Here is a 20,623-nt window from a genome sequence, read left to right as displayed (position 1 = left end):
TTAACCATTTGACCAATACCCTAAACCCTAAATAAACATGTATTAAAACTATACACCTAAATAAACATTTATGAAAACTTTAGCGGCTTCATGTTACAACCAGAGCAGTTTCATATGTTTCACTGTGGTGTATGTTCAGTATATGATTATAACGCATGTTCTTTAATTTTAAAAAACTGATTCAGCCCGTCACAGAGGCTGCAAGGGATGCAAAAACGATGAGACTCGGGAAGGATGGTTCATAGTCTTTCATTGTTTGGGGCAGAACTTGGATGAACACAAGAGTCAGAATTACAAACGCAAAAGTGTCTGGATGATCAGACTCTGGAGTGAGCTTCCTTTCATCCGAGGACGAGGGTGGGTGCTCTACTGACTGCTATCTAGCACCAATAGTCCTCAACAAGTCTGGAAAGGCTCATATGAGTTTGCTGGTCCGAAAATAAGGTGCCGGTAACAACGTGTACTGGCACCTTTCTGGACCGGCAACTTCAAGTCTGCTGGTAGGGGCTGTGATTTACTGGCAGGCCTGTCCTGCCAGTACTTCAGGCCCCTACCAGCAGACAATTGCCACAATCACTGGCACCGGTTTTACTGGTTTTACCGGTGCCAGTGATTGTGGCCTCCCCATCCCATGGTGTCCTAAAGGACTCCATGGGAAAGGGGATTTACCTGCGCCTACACCACTAGTGATATCCTGGTAACACTGGGATATCGGGCAGCAGCGACGGTACGGAAGTTCCCCAGTATCCCACGGGAATTACCGGTGGGATACCAGAGGATTTATAATGAACCTGTAGGTCTGATTTGGCTCCCCTGGGTGATTTACCAGGGTGTAACTTCCACCAACTGAAGGTACAAATCGAGTTTCTCCAGAGGTTTGACTGGAAGCCAGGAGTCTCTAGTACAATTCTCTACTTCCCAGGGCCCCTCCCAACCTTCAAGGTTGCAACCCTGGACCGCCATTCATCTAAGAGCCTTTCTACTCCTGCTCTGCTCTCTCTGACTAGATCCCTTGCTGCCTCACTTGCTGCCTCACCATTTCTAGCTTGCCTTGGGGCAACCAGCCTCCTTATTCTTCACAGTGTTTACTGTCTTTGTCCCCACCTCCTTTGGGGGTTACAACCTCTTCCTTGCATTTACTACCTCCTCCTATCACAACCTTCTCCTGACTCTCGCACTCCTCTTCAGAGGTTGTAAACTCATCGTTCTCGTGGCTCGTTCTCCCCCTCTCGTCTCCAAAAGTCATCCCTGTATTGTTCACCAAAATATAATCTTCCAACTACGACCTGCTCCAACAACCACGGATGGGGCTAACTGGTTTATATAGTGAGATCCGGCCCTCCTAAGAGAGGGACTCTTGCAGTGGGTCTGCACCTGTGGTTCCCAATTGTTGAGGGCAAGGGTTTAGTTTGTTGTCATAATGTGAGTTATGGGTCGTGATGTCATGACAGCAGGGTGTGTGGAATGTGCCTATGTTATAGTGGAATGCTAATGTGTGAGTGTCAATGAGAGTTCTTGGAGTGTCAATTGGATGTGATGTTCCAGTGTCTCTGTACTATGTAAGACATTTGGAATAAACTTACCTTGAAACTTACCTGCTGACTCCGGCATGGTGTGTGAGCCAGAGAACCCTTTTACTTCACTGGCAATGAGGATGTTGTAGCTGCTGCGGAGGGGACGACAAGAAGTCAGGACACTGCCCTCCAAGAGCCACATCCCATCCAAGGGGTGCCAGTTTTCCCTGGACCCAAGAGGAATTGGTCCAGGGCACTCCAGCAAGCCGGTTGGTGCTGGAGCAGAGAGGCCCAAGCGGGCTGTGCAGGAGAAGGTACTGCAGGAGGTCCAAGGCACTCCAGTAGCAGGGTGGTGCTGGAGAAATAGGTTTCCTCCAGGCCAGGATGGAGGGAGCTGCAGTGCCTGGCAGTGCTGATTGATGCAGAGGTAGCAGTAGCGGTCCGGGCACCGTGGGGCTAGTGGTGTCGGAGCAGACCAGATCAAGCTCAGCCCTCCAGGAGCTAGTGGTTGAGCGGCACTGGTGTCATCTTTAGAGAGCGGAGCAAGTTTAATTTTCTTGGCACGTGACAATCAGACCAGGCACACCGGTCCGAACATCAATGCTCTGGCCGTGGCAGCAAAGAACTATATTTTGGGTGCCTTTTAATTTGTTTCGGACCCATCAGAGTGGTCCTAGTACCGGTGGCCGGGAGGCGGTACTGGCGAAGCTCTGGCAAAGGAGAGCCATAGTGGACTACATCTGGGTCCGTTTGCCATGAAATTTACTTGCTGGCTCCGGCGTGGTGTGTGAGCCAGAGGACCCCATTACTTCGTGTTGCTTCCAGCCCCACCTATACCCAGTTTAGGCTAGGGGAACTTGGCCAAACCAATATTAAGCCCCTGTGTGAAGGGCCTGGGAGTGCTGCCTATTGAAGAAACAGGTCTGCAGATGTGTTTTGTGAAGGTAAGTGGAGTTTGGGGGTGCAATTCCCCACAGTGTTTGTGATTGTTTGTTGAGTCTGTAGGTGTGTGAGAGAGTTGGCCCATGGACCTCGTAGAGGGGTATATAGACCTGGATTGGTCCTCATACCGATACAGGTCTGCGAACATCTCGGACCTCATGGGAGAAACACTTGTGGACATATGAGCCACCTTAGAGTCTTCCAGTCATATCCTGGTGTTTTGCAAGTGCATGTGGAGTGGCATTGAGGTTCCTCACTGGGGAAGGGTGTTTGGTGATGCTATTGTGTCTGTCCCTGCCAAGCGATGGGGACCAAGGGAGAGTGACCAGGGGATCTGGATGCTCCCCATCCTGCCCAGAGCCCAGCATCCACTGGCTCCTGGGAGGGACCAGGCCCCCTGAGTCACTTCCCTGGTGATCCCCAGAGTCAGGCAAAGGACTTTTTCACACACTCTGTAAACACCATGACATATGATCTCAGATTTAGCTTTCTGCTTTTTCACTTGACAGCAATGTGGATTGCCCTAACTACAAGCAGTGCACTTGTATTTCCAATCAGAAGTATTTGCTGATACCACTGACAGTGCCCAGTTGCTGATGCAGGATCTCTCCTCTTGCCTCCACAGAGAACATTGAGCCGTTTACACTGTATAGGATATCGCTGTACCCTCTGTATAAGGATGCCGTCGGTTTACCAGTACAGACAGAAGCCTACTCCAGAGAGAAAGGTACAGAGCTTGGGAACCTTTCCACTACCCAGAGATGTACAATAGCTTTAATAGAGAAACAGTGAAAACATTGCTTTCCATTCCCATTGGACTCAAGATTGATCTCACACACACAAACACATTACAAGTGTGCACAAGGTCATGACGTGGTGATTCTGTAATGCATCGCTGGTCCTTCATCTGGCTCGTGACACCTTCTTTGCTGGATTATGTAAAAAGGTGATACAATGTCTGTAGGTGGCAGTCGACGCGTTGCGTGATGGTCTACATATGCTTAATGGTCTGCCACGGAAATTCCATGTATCCTTGTGTATACTCCATATGAAGTCTCTAGCTGCGCTCATGATTCCACTTCTTGCCCAAACCAGCATCATTCATGCATCCTCATTGACCGAGACATGGATGAACTCATCCGCACTCCAATACGTCTTGCTCGCCCGAACGTACCTCCAGAATGAGACCATGCGTGCTCCGTGCACTTGGTGGGATTCACTGATATCACACAGGTCTCCCTCATTCCTCCTATTCCACGCTAGCGCATCCGCTTTTCCACCCCGAGGTGATGCACCCTTGAGACATTTATGTAACATACAAAAATGAATTATGACCTACAGTGAGTTACAAGACCTCTCTGTGATATCTCATGGCTTATTCTGATAGCAGAAAACACACAGTGGCTCTTCATGGTTGCGCTAGCATAAACAGTCATATTGCATTCACAAGAAAAGGTTTGCAAACTTCACTACTGTTCAATATGGATCAACACAAATAAATTAATGTACTTGATTAACAGCAATTTATTCAGTGTAATCAACAGTTCAGCCCTACAGCCAATACGTGTTTCGACAAACTGTCTTTGTCAAAGTACTATAAAAAGCCTGATTGGTACGGCTGAGGAATCTTTTCAGTCGTACGTAACGTTCTCGCGGTTAGGGTGAGCACAAGAGATACGCCTCCCACCGGGGACATATCCTGAAACACAGCCGCTGTGCCGTTGAACACTCCACTTTAATGGTACAATCAAGCCGGAGGTTATTATATACCGAGTCCCCCTAACCGTGAGAACGTTGCTTACTACTGAAGAGATTCCTTAGACTCACCAATCAGGCTTTTGTACGTACTTAACCCTGCCTTGACAAAGACAGTTTGTCGAAACACGTATTGGCTGTAGGGCTGAACTGTTGATTTACACGGAATTAAATTGCTGTTAACCAAGGACATTAATTTATTTGTGTTGTTCCATATTGAATAGTATGAAAGTTTGCAAACCTTTTCTTGCTAATGCAATATGACTATTTAGGCTAGCGCAACCATCCAGAGCCACTGAGTGTTTACTCATATTTACCTCCTGAGGTTGGGAGTAGGGCCTCAAGGCTCTGGCGGTGCAGCTAGCCTCACTATACCCCAGGACATCAATCGCACTGAGAGTCGGATCTACCCACTCTATTTAACTTATTTTGATAGCAACATCATGATCTGTGCCAACCTGTAATATCTTTCTGTGAGGCAGGGAATTTATAAAAAAGAGAGCCTTCAGTTTGAGGGAGATGCCCTGGGAAGAACATCTTAATAATGCAGTTTTGTACCACATGACCTAGCAATGTTGTTCTCTTACCGCCTTAGCGCCCTCTAGGACCCCGAAGCTGCAGCTGAAATCCGTCGGCAGGTCGTGGGCAATGCTGTCCTGGGAACCAGTGACTGTTGAGGAGCGGAATGGATTCATCACCAACTACACAATATTTTGGAAAGAGTCTCAAGAGAAGATCATTGGTGAGTTCTTCCTCGTCTTTAATCTTTTATACATAAAATGTATTCCACATTGTTAAAGTTCAACACCTTGGAAGTGTGATGGATCCCTGACTTTACACCGTGACAGACCCGGCCTCTTCCTGACTCGGTCTTGTTTGCTTCAAGTCGCGAGCCACGCACCAGGAATCCACACCTTCCCCTCTATTCACTTTCTCCTCTATTCAACGTTCTCCACCAAGACAGCCCATGACTTCCAAATCGAACAGTGATGTCAGGGGGCCTGGGGGAGGAGGCATGGCTTGCTAATTATAGGACATGGGAAACATAAGGCACTGGAAAGCTGCTGATGTGTTTCCTTTCTATAAATCCTTCACAGAAATGGAAGCAGTGCATATCTGTGGACTTTGACCAATGTATACCCATTGTCATTACATCAGAGGTTGCATTCCATTGGCTTTCAGGAATGCTTGTCTTCCATTTTTTGCAAGTGCCCGGCACCCATGTACACATGGATGTGAGAATGTGTCAGCAGTTTCATGGTTGGTGAGGATTGTCCCATTTTGAGCTCAGGACATAACTATAAACTGGCGAGCCACCGTTCATGGCTTCTCTCCTACCGTGTCCCATTGAGATCTACACATGGAGTGTGACCATGTCTAAACTTAGTTTCCAATAAGTTACACTATTATTTTAGTTTTTCTCTTGGATTGTTCCATTTCCAGCAATGAGATGTCGCCCTGCCTCCCATGAAGCATTCCCATCCTAACCTCTCTGCCCTTTCCCTTCTTTCCGTAGGCTCCATGGTGGAGGCCTCTACCAGAAGCTTTATTATAGAGAACCTGGAGTCTTTACGCACCTATGAAGTGCATCTGATGAGCTCAACGAATGCCGGAAGCACCAACGGAACCAGCCTGTCCTTCAAAACTGGGATGCTCAGTGAGTTTCAGGGCCTACATATGACCTGTCTAGGAGTGCACGCCTGTAAGGATACAAGGACAGAAGAGGGGAGGGAGGGCAATGAATGTACCTAGATTGCAAGGCAGAGGTGAAGAGACAGGGCTGTATGTGTGTCTGGCTCTCTGTCTGTCTTACCTTCTGTCCAATGTTTCCATAGATATAGGAATCACACACTTCTTAGTGTTTGTTCGTCCCTGGCCAAACTACTGCCACCCACACCAGTAGCAAAAATAAGCCGCTCGGTCGTGGAAAAATTAAGAATGTAGAAGTGAAGACTGCTTTTAAGGAGGCATTTATTTATTTATATTTAATTTTTATAACGCACTACTTGCCCATGGGCCTCAAAGCGCACAAAAAACGAAAACAAGAGCACACAGAACAAAAATTGCAGAAATGCGGAGGAAGCAAGAAAAACTGGTCTAGTCTGCTCTAATCTGTGAATTGTGCGGCCTAGTTTGGATCTAGGTTGAACAGATGAGTGTTAACACTTTTCTTAAAATCATGGATAGAGTTGGCCTGCCTGAGCTAACGCAGTAGAGAGGCAGCTGCAAGATGGCTCCTCACAAGGAGAGCGTTTGGCCCAGCAGCTTAGATCTTTCCTACTTACCCTACACCTGACAGATTTCCCCCAAGTTTAGCGCTGTAGTATCTTTGGATGTGTTCAGGAATTGACTGACCTGCTCTTTCTCGCTCTCTGGCGCTGTACTATTGAGCTGTAGGTTGAGGCCCTATGAGATGCGCTACCATTCTACCCAGGACTTCACGGCCCAGGGCTACTGCGTGTTTCAGGTTTGGGATTCTGCATGGAGTCCCACTGAGCAGGCTGCCAAGGTGTGGTGGGGTTCAGAATTGGGCATGAACTATCGCAGCTGGTGCAGGTGCAGGATTGGAGGTGGGTCACAGGCGTAAAGGTGTCAGTGTGGAGGCACCAACACCGTCTAATGAACGCATAGTTCTTGCCTTCTCTCGATACGTTTCCCAGACCCTACTCCACTCCTGGTCTTTGCATTTACCTTAGTTTTACTTCAGTCCATTGTGTTCCATTGAAATGACGCGACAATACAACTCCCAGCAGGCAGTTGAAGGAGAGGTGAAAACACAGTACTGATAAACATGATGTCCTTCCTGAAATTGAGTTATCTGGCAGACCCAGCTCTGGAGCTGCTGCCTAGCAACCTAGATTAAGCACTGTAATCAGCTTCTGGGACTTCTTGGGCACCGGCTGGAAGAAAACCTGCTGGTGGGTGACTTGCGTCGTCTGAGGTCAAGTGCCAAGGGGACTGAAAAGTGGAGAGCCCGTCGGACTGGGGTGAGCACCCGGAGGTGGTGCTGGTCTCCATCTGATCTCCTTTTTGTTTGCAAAGGAAGTGACGTCAGTAGACTGGCAGGATGCAGTCCCAAAGTGGCCTGCAGTGGACATTACTTCCTGAAGGGCCGACTACACTCCTACATCCATTCTGGATAAGGGAGTGCTTTGGGGTACTGGGGCTTATCTCTTTGTCAGTCTTGCCTCTTGCTTTACAAACATCAGCTCAAGGTGAACTTCTCTGGCAGGAAAACAATAGGGTAGAAACAGAAGCCTCACAAAGAATGAGCTGAAAGTGGCATCTGAAGGAAATGAGGGTGCTAATCCGTGTTTTACGATGTCGGGAGGCTGGAATACCAGGTATTGATTCTCTAAACCGGATTCCACCACCTGCAAAGTGGAATTTCTGCAGGGGAGACTATAGACGCAACTTGCACAAATTGACGTTGCATTGGAGATGTTGAGGATGCAACAAGCTTGATCAGCTTATATCAGTAAGCTTGAGAGTGTGCTCAAAGACACGCAGTCCAGAAATGAGGATCTTGACGCTTGCTACCGGAGGACCAACCTTGTGATCACGGGATTGCAGGAATCAACCAATACAGCCAAGATGGAGGGGTTTGTTGAGAGATTGCTCCTTAAAGCTCTTGATGAACCACAGCTGTCCCCCGTGTTCTTATATCCTTGGCACCCAGGCCTCCTACTGAAGCCCAGCTTAGGCCTTCTCTACTGAAGCTGCTAAGCAACAGCGACAGCGGCACTATACTTCAAATTTCCAGAGAAACAGGGGCACTGGAATTTTGGGGAATGGTCCGCACTTTTCCTGACTTCGTGGTAGGTTCAAAAGGAGCCAGGAAATCGTTTCATATTGTCAAGAAAATGTTGCGATAGCACAAAATTAAATACGGATTACTGCATCCGGCACAGCTGAAGGTCATCCGTATCAAGAAGGCGTTCTTTTTCACCTCCCCTTAAGATGGGGCTGAGTTTATGTGGCGAAACATTAAGAAACCAGCAATTTCTGTACTCTGCTTCCAAGGAATGCGTGGATTGCATCGGTAAATCTATGTGTTATCATATCCTTTTTCACCTTAAAAGTCAGGTGGAGGAGCAGTGAATTCTCCCACATGTGTTAAAATCCCCCCCATTGTTTTCTTTTTGACCAAGCCATTCTTGGTCTAATGGGTGAATGTGGGAGATGCACTGATAGTTTTTGGGCAGGTCACTGTAGCTGGTGGAGGAGTGGTGAGGTTATGTCTTAGTTATTCTATCGCCCTGGGTGACACACTGCATAAGAGCGCCCACTACAGGCATGAAAAGTCATCTAGTTTTAGTTGGTAGCGTTTTCAATTGATCAGACAGACCTTTGGCCATGGATACACCCTCAGGGATATTCAGATGACATATAATGTTTATTTTAACATAAATTATCTTTTTCGACAAATTGTCTTTGGAACAGCGTTGCACCGATGTAGAGATTAGGCCCCTTTCGTGGCAGGTCAGTGGCTGAACTCCTTTCCTAACACACGGTAAGTCATAGCATGTTTAGAGAGGTACAACGCCAAAGGAATCATGGTTCAAGGGACTCCTCTCACCGCACCAGCTCATGTTCCCCTGGATAGATCTTTGGGTGAATGTCTGGTATTAAGCATTGCATTCTACATAGTACAGGATGATACATATAGTGCATAAGGCACTGGAGCTTAGAGTAAAGAAGTCCCTTTCGGACAAAATGGGTGGTTCTGGTGGGTACTAGTTGGTCTAACCAATTTCCATAAATGTAACCGAATGAAGACACCCTTTTCTTCTATAAAGAGTTTCATCTGAAATGTCATGACTTTATTGGTTCATACTTTATTTTTGGAAAGGACGTCAAAGCTATTTTAGACTTTTCATTGGATTGATTAGGGAGAGGGGCGTAAACCCCGTTGGCCTCCTCTAGGATGTACTCCTTTTGCTCATCTTGAAAAGAATATCTGCTGGTGCACATTGAACTGGATAGGTCAACGAAAGATGACAAAATAATTCCACAAACTGTTTCTGATCACAGTACAGTGTGTGCTACAGTGACGCTGGAGATGCCGGCCACTGCAGTGAGCATTGTGGGTTTTCAAGTTGGAAGCCATGAACAGATCTCTCATTTACTTGGGAGACGTAGAGATGTTTTTCCAGTTGGGAGATGTTTTTCCAGTTGGGAAGTCTTTAAGGCATGCATTAGAGGGCAGACGATCCAAAGTAGGCAGGCATCCTGAAATTAATATGCAGGATTTGATAATGTTTATGCTCGTCTTAAAGAGCTTGACAAAGGCTATTCTCATGCAGGCATAAACCAAAGTGCTCTGACAAGGATAACTCCACTCTGTGCCCATCATCTGCCTCGTCAGTGCTTGAAAAGAGGCTTCAGTGAAGAATTGATGCGTAAACGCATTATGCCTTTCTTCTACGTCCCCCCGCCCACCAATTGCCCGCACCAACCATTGTAAAATAACCCCCAGTATATCGCCAGAATGCATTGTTTTAAAAAATGTTTTATTCCCTTGAATATCAAAACATTAAGAAAACCTGCAGCATTTCCTTCTTTCAAGATTTCATGAGATCGAATAATAACATTTAACAGCAGTCCCCCCCACAACGACTCTCGCACAGACGCAATAGGAAGTCCCAGTAGGAGTAGACAGACACTACTAACCAATCACAAGACACGAGAGCATTAACATATTCTACTTCATGGGCAGCTTTTCAGGAATAACAGTCTTTGAATATATACCATAGTCTTCCTGAAGATAAGCATGTGCCCTTGCTGACAAAATCCTGCATCCAGTTGTCTATGTTCGGACTGCCAGGAAACATGTTCACGCTGGTGAGGAACTAATGGATTTCTATGGATTCCACCTGCTTGTTAAAAGCAGGCAGATCCCATAGGAATGCACGTGGGAATGCACCCCGCAATTTGTTAGCTGCAGGATGCATTTACTCTTTTTTAATTTGGGCTTTAGCGCCACCTATAAACTGAAACTAATGTAATGGAGTACAGCTAGAGAGAGATGGCCTATGAGGAGGGACACAAAGCTTGTAGATTCTGTTTATTCACCCACCAATTGACTGCCCATGGCCTTGCGAATCCCTATGGCCATTCCCGCCAACTTCCTGCCCCACCTTGCCCAAAACACACCCTCCTGGGATCTCTTTCAGCTAACTTGTTCGACCTTAAAATCGAACTTTGTACCCAAACTGCCGCCAGGGTGTTTTCAATGCAGTCTTCTGAGAGCTAATGGTTTAATTGCTGCAGTAAACACGCTACTGGTGTAATTAAAAAGTCGTAACCAGGTGTGCCTTTAGCCACTTGATTTATAAGCAGTATGCGTGTCCTTCACTGATGTCCTGTTAAACAGAAGCATTGGCAAAGCCAACCGTTTCAGCTTGTGTTTAGGTATTTGCCAGGCACTGCTATGGTATGCCCAGGCACTGCACCTTTGTGGCAATGCCTGGCAAATACCTTTCCCATATATACACCAAAGCAAAAACTGTTAGCATTGCCAATGCTTGTTTCAAAATGTAGTGGAAAAGAAAGGTGATAAGGCCATTTTCCCAGTTTTAATACCTTTTTATCACTACGTATTGGAAATAAGTAAAAATGTATGGAGGGGACATTTTAAACACAAATACAAATGTAACTGGTCCCTTCCGTGGTCCCGGGAGGATAGCTCAGCGGCAATGTGCTCGCCTTGGAAACAAGACGACAGGAAGCAACACAGGTTCGATCTTAGAAACCTCTGGGTATTAAGTGAGTTATAAATACGCAACTAAGACATATTCCTGTAAGAGCGCCTTGATGCCCCTGGGCTGTGTGAGCGCTTTAAAAATGCAAATAAATAAAATAAATGTACTCGTCCAAGGCTGACCTAGTCTCAGAGGGATCTTTGATCCCACTGGAAAGGTCTAGATCTACGGCTGATTTCTGTACCTCTATCTTCCGCCTACATGTGGGTTTCCAACAGTTTATACCACAAGATGGCAAAGTGGTGCAACCCACTGCAACCCCTGGAGACTTGATGAGCACAGTCTCTTGCCCATAGACCTACTGTGGGGGGCAAACTGATTGTCGCAACAGCCAAAACGTTGGCGCAAAGAGATACAGGTTTGGGGGTATCAAAGTATCAGTGGGGAGGGATATGTATGAGGACGACTTGCACCTACCTGAATCACAGGCAGGGGTTAATACATTTTAAGTTTGTGCACAGGTTGTATTTTACTTTGGTCGCCCTTTTTAAATGTGATCAAAGAAGGTCACCCAGTTGTCCAAGATGCATCGCGCCATATGTAGGCTTTGACATGACGCGTAGCTGCAGCTCAGAACATGGAGTCGGGAACTCTGTTACTGAACTAATGGATTTACAACTTCAGAGTCCCCTGTCCCATAACTATTGGGGTTCTTTAGGGATGCTCCCAAAAGGAGGAGGAGATTTGTGCAGTTGGTGTTTTTTGCTTGCAAAATTGCGGGGTGCAAAGGAGCCTCCCCGGATTTGAGGACTGGGTCAACGATATCGCCTTCTACAACGAAATGGAAGAAATGGCAAGCTCTCTGGAGTAAGCAAATCGAAGTGAATTTGTGGGATACTTGCCAACAGAAAAGGCAACAGGGATAACGGACTTGTAGACCAGCCCTAATTTGTAGTTTGTATTTTGTATGCTATGCAGTGTTTATATCAAAAATGATATATTGAAAGAACATATATCGAATATTTTTTATCGAAAAATGTTATAGTAAATACATTTAGGGGTGGACTAGAGGGTTAAATATTTTTGGGAAATGGTTGGGGCGGATTTATAGGGGTCAGAAATGGGGGTTGGGGGAAAAGTTCATTTACTATAACATTTTTCTTTATAAAAGGTTTGCTAGATAATAATTTGTTATATAATATCTCCGACATGTAACCATTTTTTATTTGTATTTAGTTATGGATATGATTTCAAACCAAAATATTTTACGTAGGATAAAGTATCAGATGATGGCGGCAGTCGCGGGTTGAGTGTGACTTTATAATATACAGCGGTTGGTGGGTTGTGGTTAAGCCCAATGATGGCTGGGTAGAGTGAATAAGGAACCTGGACCGGGGGCATTAACAAGACAGACAGACCTAAATGTGATGAACATGCAGGGCCTAGTGCCATTATATATGTTTGGGCAATACACATATTGATGTATTTACATTCGGTCATGAGTGTTCTGGATATCCGCAGGGAAGGGGTGAAGAATGGGTAGGAGACACTCCCTCACCAGCTAGAAAGAAAGGTTTTTTGTCATTCTAGTGGACAGGGGCAAGAAGGGAGAAAGCGGAAGTGGGTCGGGGCACAGGCAGAGCGGTGGCACAGCAGGGTTAAAGCGAGCAGAGGACAGCAGAGAACGGGCGGGAGAGAGAAGACATAGGCAGTCAGCGAGGTATCGGGGAGTAGATCATTGACAGATTTGAAGACATGGAGCAGGAAATTGAAGAGGGACCCATTGTTAATGGAGAGCGATACAGCATGGTGCCTGTAGATGGTGGAGGGAGAGATTCTAGGTAGGTTATAGAGGAAGCGATTGTGTATGGAGATCCATCCCGCTTGATGTGTCTAGGTGGTAGAGGAAGAGATTCTAGGTAGGTTATAGAGGGAGCGATTGTGCATGGAGAGTCATCCAGCATGGTGTCTGTAGGAGGTGGAGGGGAAGGTTCTATGTAAGTTATAGAGGAGGACATTATGTATGGAGTGCTATCATCCAGCATGACGTGTCTAGGTGGTGGAGGGAGAGGTTCTAGGTAGGTTTTAGAGGGGGCGATTGTGTAGGGAGATCCATCCAGCATGCTGTGTCTAGGTGGTGGAGGTAGAGATTCTAGGTAGGTTATAGAGGGAGCGATTGTGCATGGAGAGTCATCCAGCATGGCATCTGTGGGTGATGGAGTGAGAGATTCTAGGTAGGTTATAGAGGGAGCGATTGTGCATGGAGAGTCATCCAGCACGGTGTCTGTAGGCGGTGGAGGGGAAGGTTCTATGTAGGTTATAAAAGAGGCAATTGTGTATGGAGAGCATTCATCCAGCATGACGTGTCTAGGTGGTGGATGGAGAGGTTCTAGGTAGGTTATAGAGGGAGCGATTGTGCATGGAGAGTCCTCCATTGTCCTGGGAAGATAGCTCAGCGGCAACGTGCTCATCTTGCAGACAAGACGACATGAAGCAACACAGGTTCGATCCTCGGGTCCGCGCTTAGAAACCTCTGGTTATTAAGTGCGTTCCAAATACACAACTAAGACATATTCCTGTAACAGCACCTCAATGTCCCCGGGCTGTGTTACCGCTTTAAAAATGCAAATAAATAAATCCAGCATGGTTTCTGTAGGCGGTGGAGGGGAAGGTTCTATGTAGGTTATAGAGGAGGCAATTGTGTATGGAGAGCCATCATCCAGTATGACGTGTCTTGGTGGTGGAGGGAGAGATTCTAGGTAGGTTATAGAGGGAGCGATTGTGCATGGAGAGTCATCCAGCATGGCATCTGTGGGTGGTGGAGTGAGAGATTCTAGGTAGGTTATAGAGGGAGCGATTGTGCATGGAGAGTCATCCAGCATGGAATCTGTGGGTGGTAGAGTGAGAGATTCTAGGTAGGTTATAGAGGGAGTGATTGTGCATGGAGAGTCATCCAGAATTTTGTCTGAGGGTGGTGGAGGGAGAGATACTAGGTAAGTTATAGAGAGAGCTATTGTGCATAGTGTGGGGAATTAAGGCTTTTCCTCGGCTCACACAGACAAAATATCTCTCAAACCCCGTGGCGGCGAAGGGAGAGGAGCGGCTGATCAGGCTAACATGCAGTGAGATACACTGCCAGCATGGAGAGACAAAACACTTCTCTGCTGTCAGAAAAAGACTTCAGCATCTGTCAGAACTGAATAGCAGCACTGCTGGAATAGCACAGTGGTAGAACTGATACCTCCCATGTAGAAGACCGAGGTTAAATTCCCTATTAAGGACTGTGGGTAAATGTGATATAAATTAATGAAATTACATCTACTACACCACAAAGGAATGGGGAAATAAAATAAAACCTTCTTTCATGAGGCAAGAGGAATACAGAGAGCCATACCTACCAATGTACCCAGGAGGAACAAACCAGATAAACGGGAGCAGAGCTCTTATATTGGAGAGTTAATTGGACCTCCTAATTGATACAACTGTTATTCGAACTGACCAATAAGGGATGACCTACCCTGCGAGGACAGGATGTAAGCTCTACTTCCACCAATGGTGAATGTGGACAGTTCAGCCAATCAGTAGTCAGCTAAGGGGAGAAAGGACTGAATAAAAGGGGATCCTGGTCAGTTGCAAGTTGTCTCAGCTGGGGACTGATTCCCTGTCAAGGGAAAAAGCATAGCGAAGAAGTCTGAAGCACGACTACCTTATGCCTAGTAGCTACACTACTATGCTGAAGAGGGAAACTTGCAAGAGCCCAGCTGAACCCAGAGGGCAGGAAGAGACCCACACCCCGCTGATCATGATCCAGGAGGCCAGAGGAGCTGGAATAAAGGCGGCCCATGCTAGCCTGTGGAAGGGGCTAGACAACCTAAAATTCCAGAGTGAAGAAGGGACTATGGGAAGCCTGACTATTCCTGTAGGGGAAGAGGCTAGAAGGGGTGAGCACAGTGCGAAGGAGTCATGTAAGAGACTCAGCCCCTTGCTCAGAATAAAGATAACCCAAAAGAAGGAGAGAAGTGCCCACAAGAACAAGGGAATGCGTCAAGAGAAGGAGAGAAAGTGAGGAACAAGAATCAAGAGACCCCAGAAGAGGGGTAGAGAGTGAAGACACCCTGAAATATGGACAAAAGGGAGAAACAAGGGAGAAATGCCCTGAGTGGAGTGAAGGGGTGCGTGAAACCCTGGAGCGGAACGGAAACACTCTGCAGTAGGGTAGCGAAAACAGCACCCCAAGGTGTCAGGAGGAAGAGAGACTGAAATACCTCAAGTATTTTTAGACTAGGGAACTTAACACTTTGGGTCTTATCACGAGTTGGGCGGTATCCCAGCGGTAATACCACCGGAATACAGCAGGGGCTATTAGCATTACTGCCAAACCCCCCAGTGCTATTAGCACCAGATCATGGGTTTGGCGGAACAGTTATTCCCCATTCCCCATTGGGCCCGTTCGGGAATTCCCCATTCCCCATTGGGCCCGTTCGGGAATTCCCCATTCCCCATTGGGCCCGTTCGGGAATTCCCCATTCCCCATTGGGCCCGTTCGGGAATTCCCCATTCCCCATTGGGCCCAATGGGGAATTTTCGGCGCTACTACAGTCTACGGTATTAGCGCATGGTAATAGTGACAAGAATTGGCAAATTCGCAGCAGATTTATCCCCAGCTCAGAGCTGGGGGTAAATCCTGGCAAACCTGTGATTTGGCAGACACTTAAAAGTGGCGGTAATAGCATTACCACAGCATTTAAGGGGTACCGCCAAACTCGTGATGAGGCAGTTTGAGTTCATTTTAGTTTTTTATTTTCTTTGAAGCTGGCCAAGAGGCCAGCAAGGTTCCTGTAGTTGCAGTGGGAGGTTTTGGGTAGCTTATAGAAGGAGTGATTGTGTATGGGTAGCCCCCATCCAGCATGGTATCTGCAGGTGGTGGAGGGGGAGCTTATAGGTAGGTTATAGAGGGAGCAATTATGAATGAGGAGCCATCCAGCATGGCCTATCTAGGTGGTGGAGGTTCTGGGTAGCTTATAGAGTGAGTAATTGTGCATGGAGAGCCATCCAGCATGGTGTCTGAGGGTGGTGAAGGAGCAGGTTTTGGGTATCTTATAGAATGAGGCACTGTGCATGGGGAGCCATCCAGCATGACATGTCTAGGTAAGGAAGGGGGAGGTTCCGGGTTGCTTATATAGTGAGTGATTGTGCATGAGGAGCCATCCACCATGGTGGCTGAGGGTGTTGAAGGGGGAGGTTCTGGGTAGGGTATAGAGTGAGTAATTGTGCATGAGGAGCCATCTGTCACGACCCTCGCCCAAAACCCCCTCTGGCCAACCCATTGGCCAGGTAGAGTCAGGACTCGGGCCTCTAGAGCCTGGCATCCTCTTCAAAAGCCCTCATGGGGCCAGTCCAGGCTCATACACCATGAAAAACAATGTGCTTGGGAACTACTTTATTGTATTGTCAGCCAACATGGTGGCATCCACATAGCTTGGTTCCTAAGAACCAAGCTATGTGGTCTAGTGTTTTGGGTGCGGTAGCCTAGAGACTACTTTATCTGGACTATTTTGTTGGGCTATTAAACCACACCCGAGCAAGACAACATGCTTCGCGTTACTTTGCAGCTTGCAACGTGACGCTCACCGGGTCCAGCTATTCCCTCGAACCTCGGAGAAGCAGAACCTGCAAGGAGACAAAAGGAACATCATTAGCAGCAGCATCTTACCTGCAGATTCATCTTTAAACACTTGCAGCTACTGAGAACAGCTTCCTCGAATCTGCACGCCTCCCGGACAGAACGACCTGAAAGAGGAAGATAGAGGCAACATTAAAGAAAGCAGTAGAGACATTTACAAATTACGAACTGCTCAAAAGGCTTATCTGGCTGGTCGCCTCTCGGCTGGCACCACTCCGGACATTCCACTCGCGCTGAAGAACATTGCGACCTATAAGGAAGAAAAACACAGGTTAGCAAAGGCAAGACTTTGCAGCGCTGCGCATAGCGCCTAATTACCACATCATAGCGCTCTTAATGCCCCATCATTTACCAGCGGGGCTCAACCAAGCCAGTTCGCCGTGCTGAAGTTCTGGATACCTAAGGGAGAAAAAAGAGGCATTTTAAACAAAGAAAGGCATGCAGGATAGCAACAAAACTAAAGAACAGCAATAAGACCTACCTGAACAATATCAAACGGGCCGGCGTCAGTGAAGTAACTGGATCGCACTCACCCATGAAAGACAACGTGCCCCTGCAAAGAAGGCAGGACGGAGGGCACGCCTAATTCTACCACGAGGTGAGGAGAGGGCGCCAAAGGGACTGAAATCATACGGGGGTGGAGGGAGGATACTTACCCCAGTCGGTCAGTCTTGAACACAGTCCTCCTGTATTTTCAGGCACAACCTTCCCCGCAGACCACATCAGGGCAAAGCTGAGAAGCATACCAGCGAGTAACCCAGCTGGGTGGCGTCCCTGTGGATACCAGGTGAGCGTAACAGAACGCAAAGCCTACCATAACAAATCCACCTGGGCGCCATGGAGACAGAAATGGAACAATTGGCCCAATTACTACGAGAGCTTCGGGCTGAGGTTCATTCTGCCCGACAAGAGACTAATGCCCTCCAGAGAGACCTAATAGTGACCAAAGAACGCACTGAAGAGATTAGCAGGCAATACTTGCAATCACATGCAGGACAGACGCCTCTACCTGGAAGCAATCCAACAATGCAAAACCCCGCCATACCACCCACTCCGGTACAGATCACGTTACCTGGAACAGTGCCCCTGGCACCACCAGAAAGGTTCTCAGGCGACCCACGGAAGTATGCGGCATTCATCAATCAGTGCCGCCTTAATTTTCTTTGTAGGCCTGGAGCATTTCCAAACGACCAAGCTCGGGTAGCTTTTGTCTTATCATACCTGAGTGTTAGTGCAGCGGATTGGTCGGTGCCATTGGTAACCCATGACGATCCTCTATTACATGACTTTGGGGGGTTCCAGAGAGAAATGGAAAAACTTTTTGCTCGCCATACCCAGGAACAAGCAGTAGACAATGAACTCTTGTCCCTCCGACAGGGGAATCAGGACTTGTTAACGTACATTGCTACCTTCAACAGACTGGTTGCCGAAGCTAGGTGGCCAGAAAACAAAAGAACCACGTTATTCCATCGAGGGTTACGAGGTGAATTAAAGGACGTCTTAGCCCAGGTGGTTGATCCAACCAGAGACAGTGCAGAATTCATAAATCTGGTTGTGCAGCTAGACCACCAGTTGCAGGACCGAAAGGCAGACCGGTCTAAGACGGTCCCTCGGACCGTGTATGTTCGACCAAGGGAAAACACACCCTGTGTACCTGAAAATGCTGTGGAACCCATGCAGATTGGAGGGATACGGCCTCCATTAACAAAACAAGAGCGGGACAAAAGAAGACAACAACAGCTTTGTTTGTATAGTGGGAAACCAGGACATTTCCTGAAGGACTGTCCAGTAAAACCCCCAAGAAGAACAGACGGGGCCACAGAGAAGGATGAAGCTAAGGAATCGGAAAACTACCAAGCTCGACAAACGTAGAGGTCAGTTTGTCGAGTGAGATGATGAAAGAGTTGCTGACCTCGCACTTTGCAATACCAGTGATCTTAATTAACCACCAACAGTCGTCAAGAATGCATGCAGTTGAAGCATACATCGATAGCGGAGCAGTTGGAAATTATATTGATCAAGAACTGGCAGCAGAGATGGGGCTTCCTTTGTGTTCTAAGCCAACTATGGACAAGGTAACCACCGTGGGTGGGACAGAAATCACTTCCGGACCAGTAACCCAGTGCACAGCCAGGGTAACCTTGCTGTGCCAGGACGGACATCGGGAGTCTATTTCATTCGATCTCATCAAGGCACCTCAGTTCAGGCTAATACTAGGGATGCCATGGTTGGTTGCTCACAACCCTTTGATAAACTGGCGGGCACGAAAATTAACCTTCCCCAGTGACTGCTCCCCTGCCTGCTATTACCAAGAGGAGAAACCCGACGTCTGTATCCCCATGACTCCCAGAGCGACAGTATCAACCCTGGGAGCAACTAATACCTTGCCAAGTGAATACCATGATTTCCAGGATGTTTTCCAAAAGGACCAAGACAATACTTTGCTGCCGCACAGGCCCTATGACTGTCAGATCGACCTTGTTCCGGGTGCACAAATCCCTTGCGGCAGGATCTACGCTCTCACAGAACCAGAAAACCTTCATTTGAAATCCTATTTAGACCAGTACCTTGCAAATGGATTTATCCGTGCTTTGAAGTCCCCCGCAGCCAGTCCTTTGTTCTTCGTACCGAAAAAGGAAGGAGACTTGAGAACCTGTATTGACTACCGCGCATTGGACCAGATCACTGTGAAGAACCGCTACCCCTTGCCACTTATCCCTGAGATGCTAGACCAAGTTAAAGATGCCCAGATTTATACCAAATTGGACCTTCGAGGAGCATACCACCTGGTCCGAGTCAGAAAAGGAGATGAATGGAAAACTGCCTTCCGTACTAAGTACGGCTTGTTTGAATATCAAGTCATGCCCTTCGGGTTATGCAGTGCTCCTGTGGCATTCCAGTATTTCATGAAGGACGTCTTAAGGGAGTTAATTGATGTGTGCGCCTAAGTGTACATAGATGACATCTTTGTATACTCAGCCTCGGAACAAGATCATGTCAGGCACGTTCATTCAATCCTCACCAAGCTCCGTCAACATCGCTTATTTGCAAAGCTTGAAAAATGCTTTTTTCACATCACCGAAGTAGAATTTCTTGGTTTTATCCTTACTCCAGGAGGCATTAGAATGGACATGCACAAGGTAGATGCCATTCTGAAATGGCCTTCACCGACGTCTCTGAAAGGGGTACAAAGCATGATGGGCTTTGCGAATTTCTACCGCCGGTTCATCCCAGACTTCTCTCAGGTTGTGCACCCAATCACAGTACTATTACGAAAAAAACAATAAAAAGTTTGCTTGGACCGAAGAAGCAGAAGAAGCCTTTCAGGAACTTAAACAAAGGTCTACCTCCGCTCCAATCCTGCGACATCCGCGTCCAGACCTCCCTTATGTCGTTGAAACTGATGCGTCCAGTCCCGCAATGGGGGCTGTCCTTTCACAGAGAGACCCGGAAACCGGCCATCTACATCCTGTGGCCTTCTGGTTGAAAAAGTTCTCACCTCCAGAGATTAATTATGCCATCACGGACAAGGAACTCCTGGCTATCAAATCCGACTTTAAAGCCTGGAGACACTACCTTCTGGGGGCCAGACACACCATTACAGTCATCACAGACCACCGAAACCTACAATATCTCAAAACAGCCAAGGCCCAGTCCTTGCGCCAATTACAGTGGGCCCTTTTCTTCTCCAAATATGATTATGTAATCACATTTCGACCAGGAGTCAGAAACGGAAAGGCGGATGCCTTATCTCGCATGGGCATAGATTAAATAGTATATACAGCTCCAGAACCAGTACCTATTATACCTGAAGACAAACTCTTGGGTATCACGACAGCCTTAACACAAGCAAAACTACGAAAAGAAATCCAATGGACAATGAATCCTGATGCCTACCTCGCATGGCAAACTCAAGGAGAACAATATACCATCAAGGACCATCTACCCTTTTTTAGGGATCGCCTATATGTACCCAAGAAGGAATTACAACAGCATATTATTTCAAACTATCACGATTCACTGAT

General features: G+C 47.2%; 1 protein-coding gene across 2 annotated transcripts in view; it reads left to right on the top strand.

Moving 5' to 3' along the window:
• CSF3R (colony stimulating factor 3 receptor) overlaps positions 1–20,623 on the top strand; it is a 245,400-nt gene that overhangs the window by 167,432 nt on the left and 57,345 nt on the right. For both annotated transcript variants that reach the window (XM_069622636.1, XM_069622635.1), the window contains exons 11-13: positions 3,082–3,183; positions 4,807–4,953; positions 5,728–5,868. In XM_069622636.1, the coding sequence (XP_069478737.1) occupies positions 3,082–3,183; positions 4,807–4,953; positions 5,728–5,868 (390 nt within the window). The remainder of the gene's footprint in view (positions 1–3,081; positions 3,184–4,806; positions 4,954–5,727; positions 5,869–20,623) is intronic.

Source organism: Ambystoma mexicanum, chromosome 11 (assembly GCF_040938575.1).
Source record: "Ambystoma mexicanum isolate Mex_15411 chromosome 11, UKY_AmexF1_1, whole genome shotgun sequence".
NCBI lineage: Eukaryota > Metazoa > Chordata > Amphibia > Caudata > Ambystomatidae > Ambystoma > Ambystoma mexicanum.
This window is presented reverse-complemented; position numbering and strand designations above follow the sequence as displayed.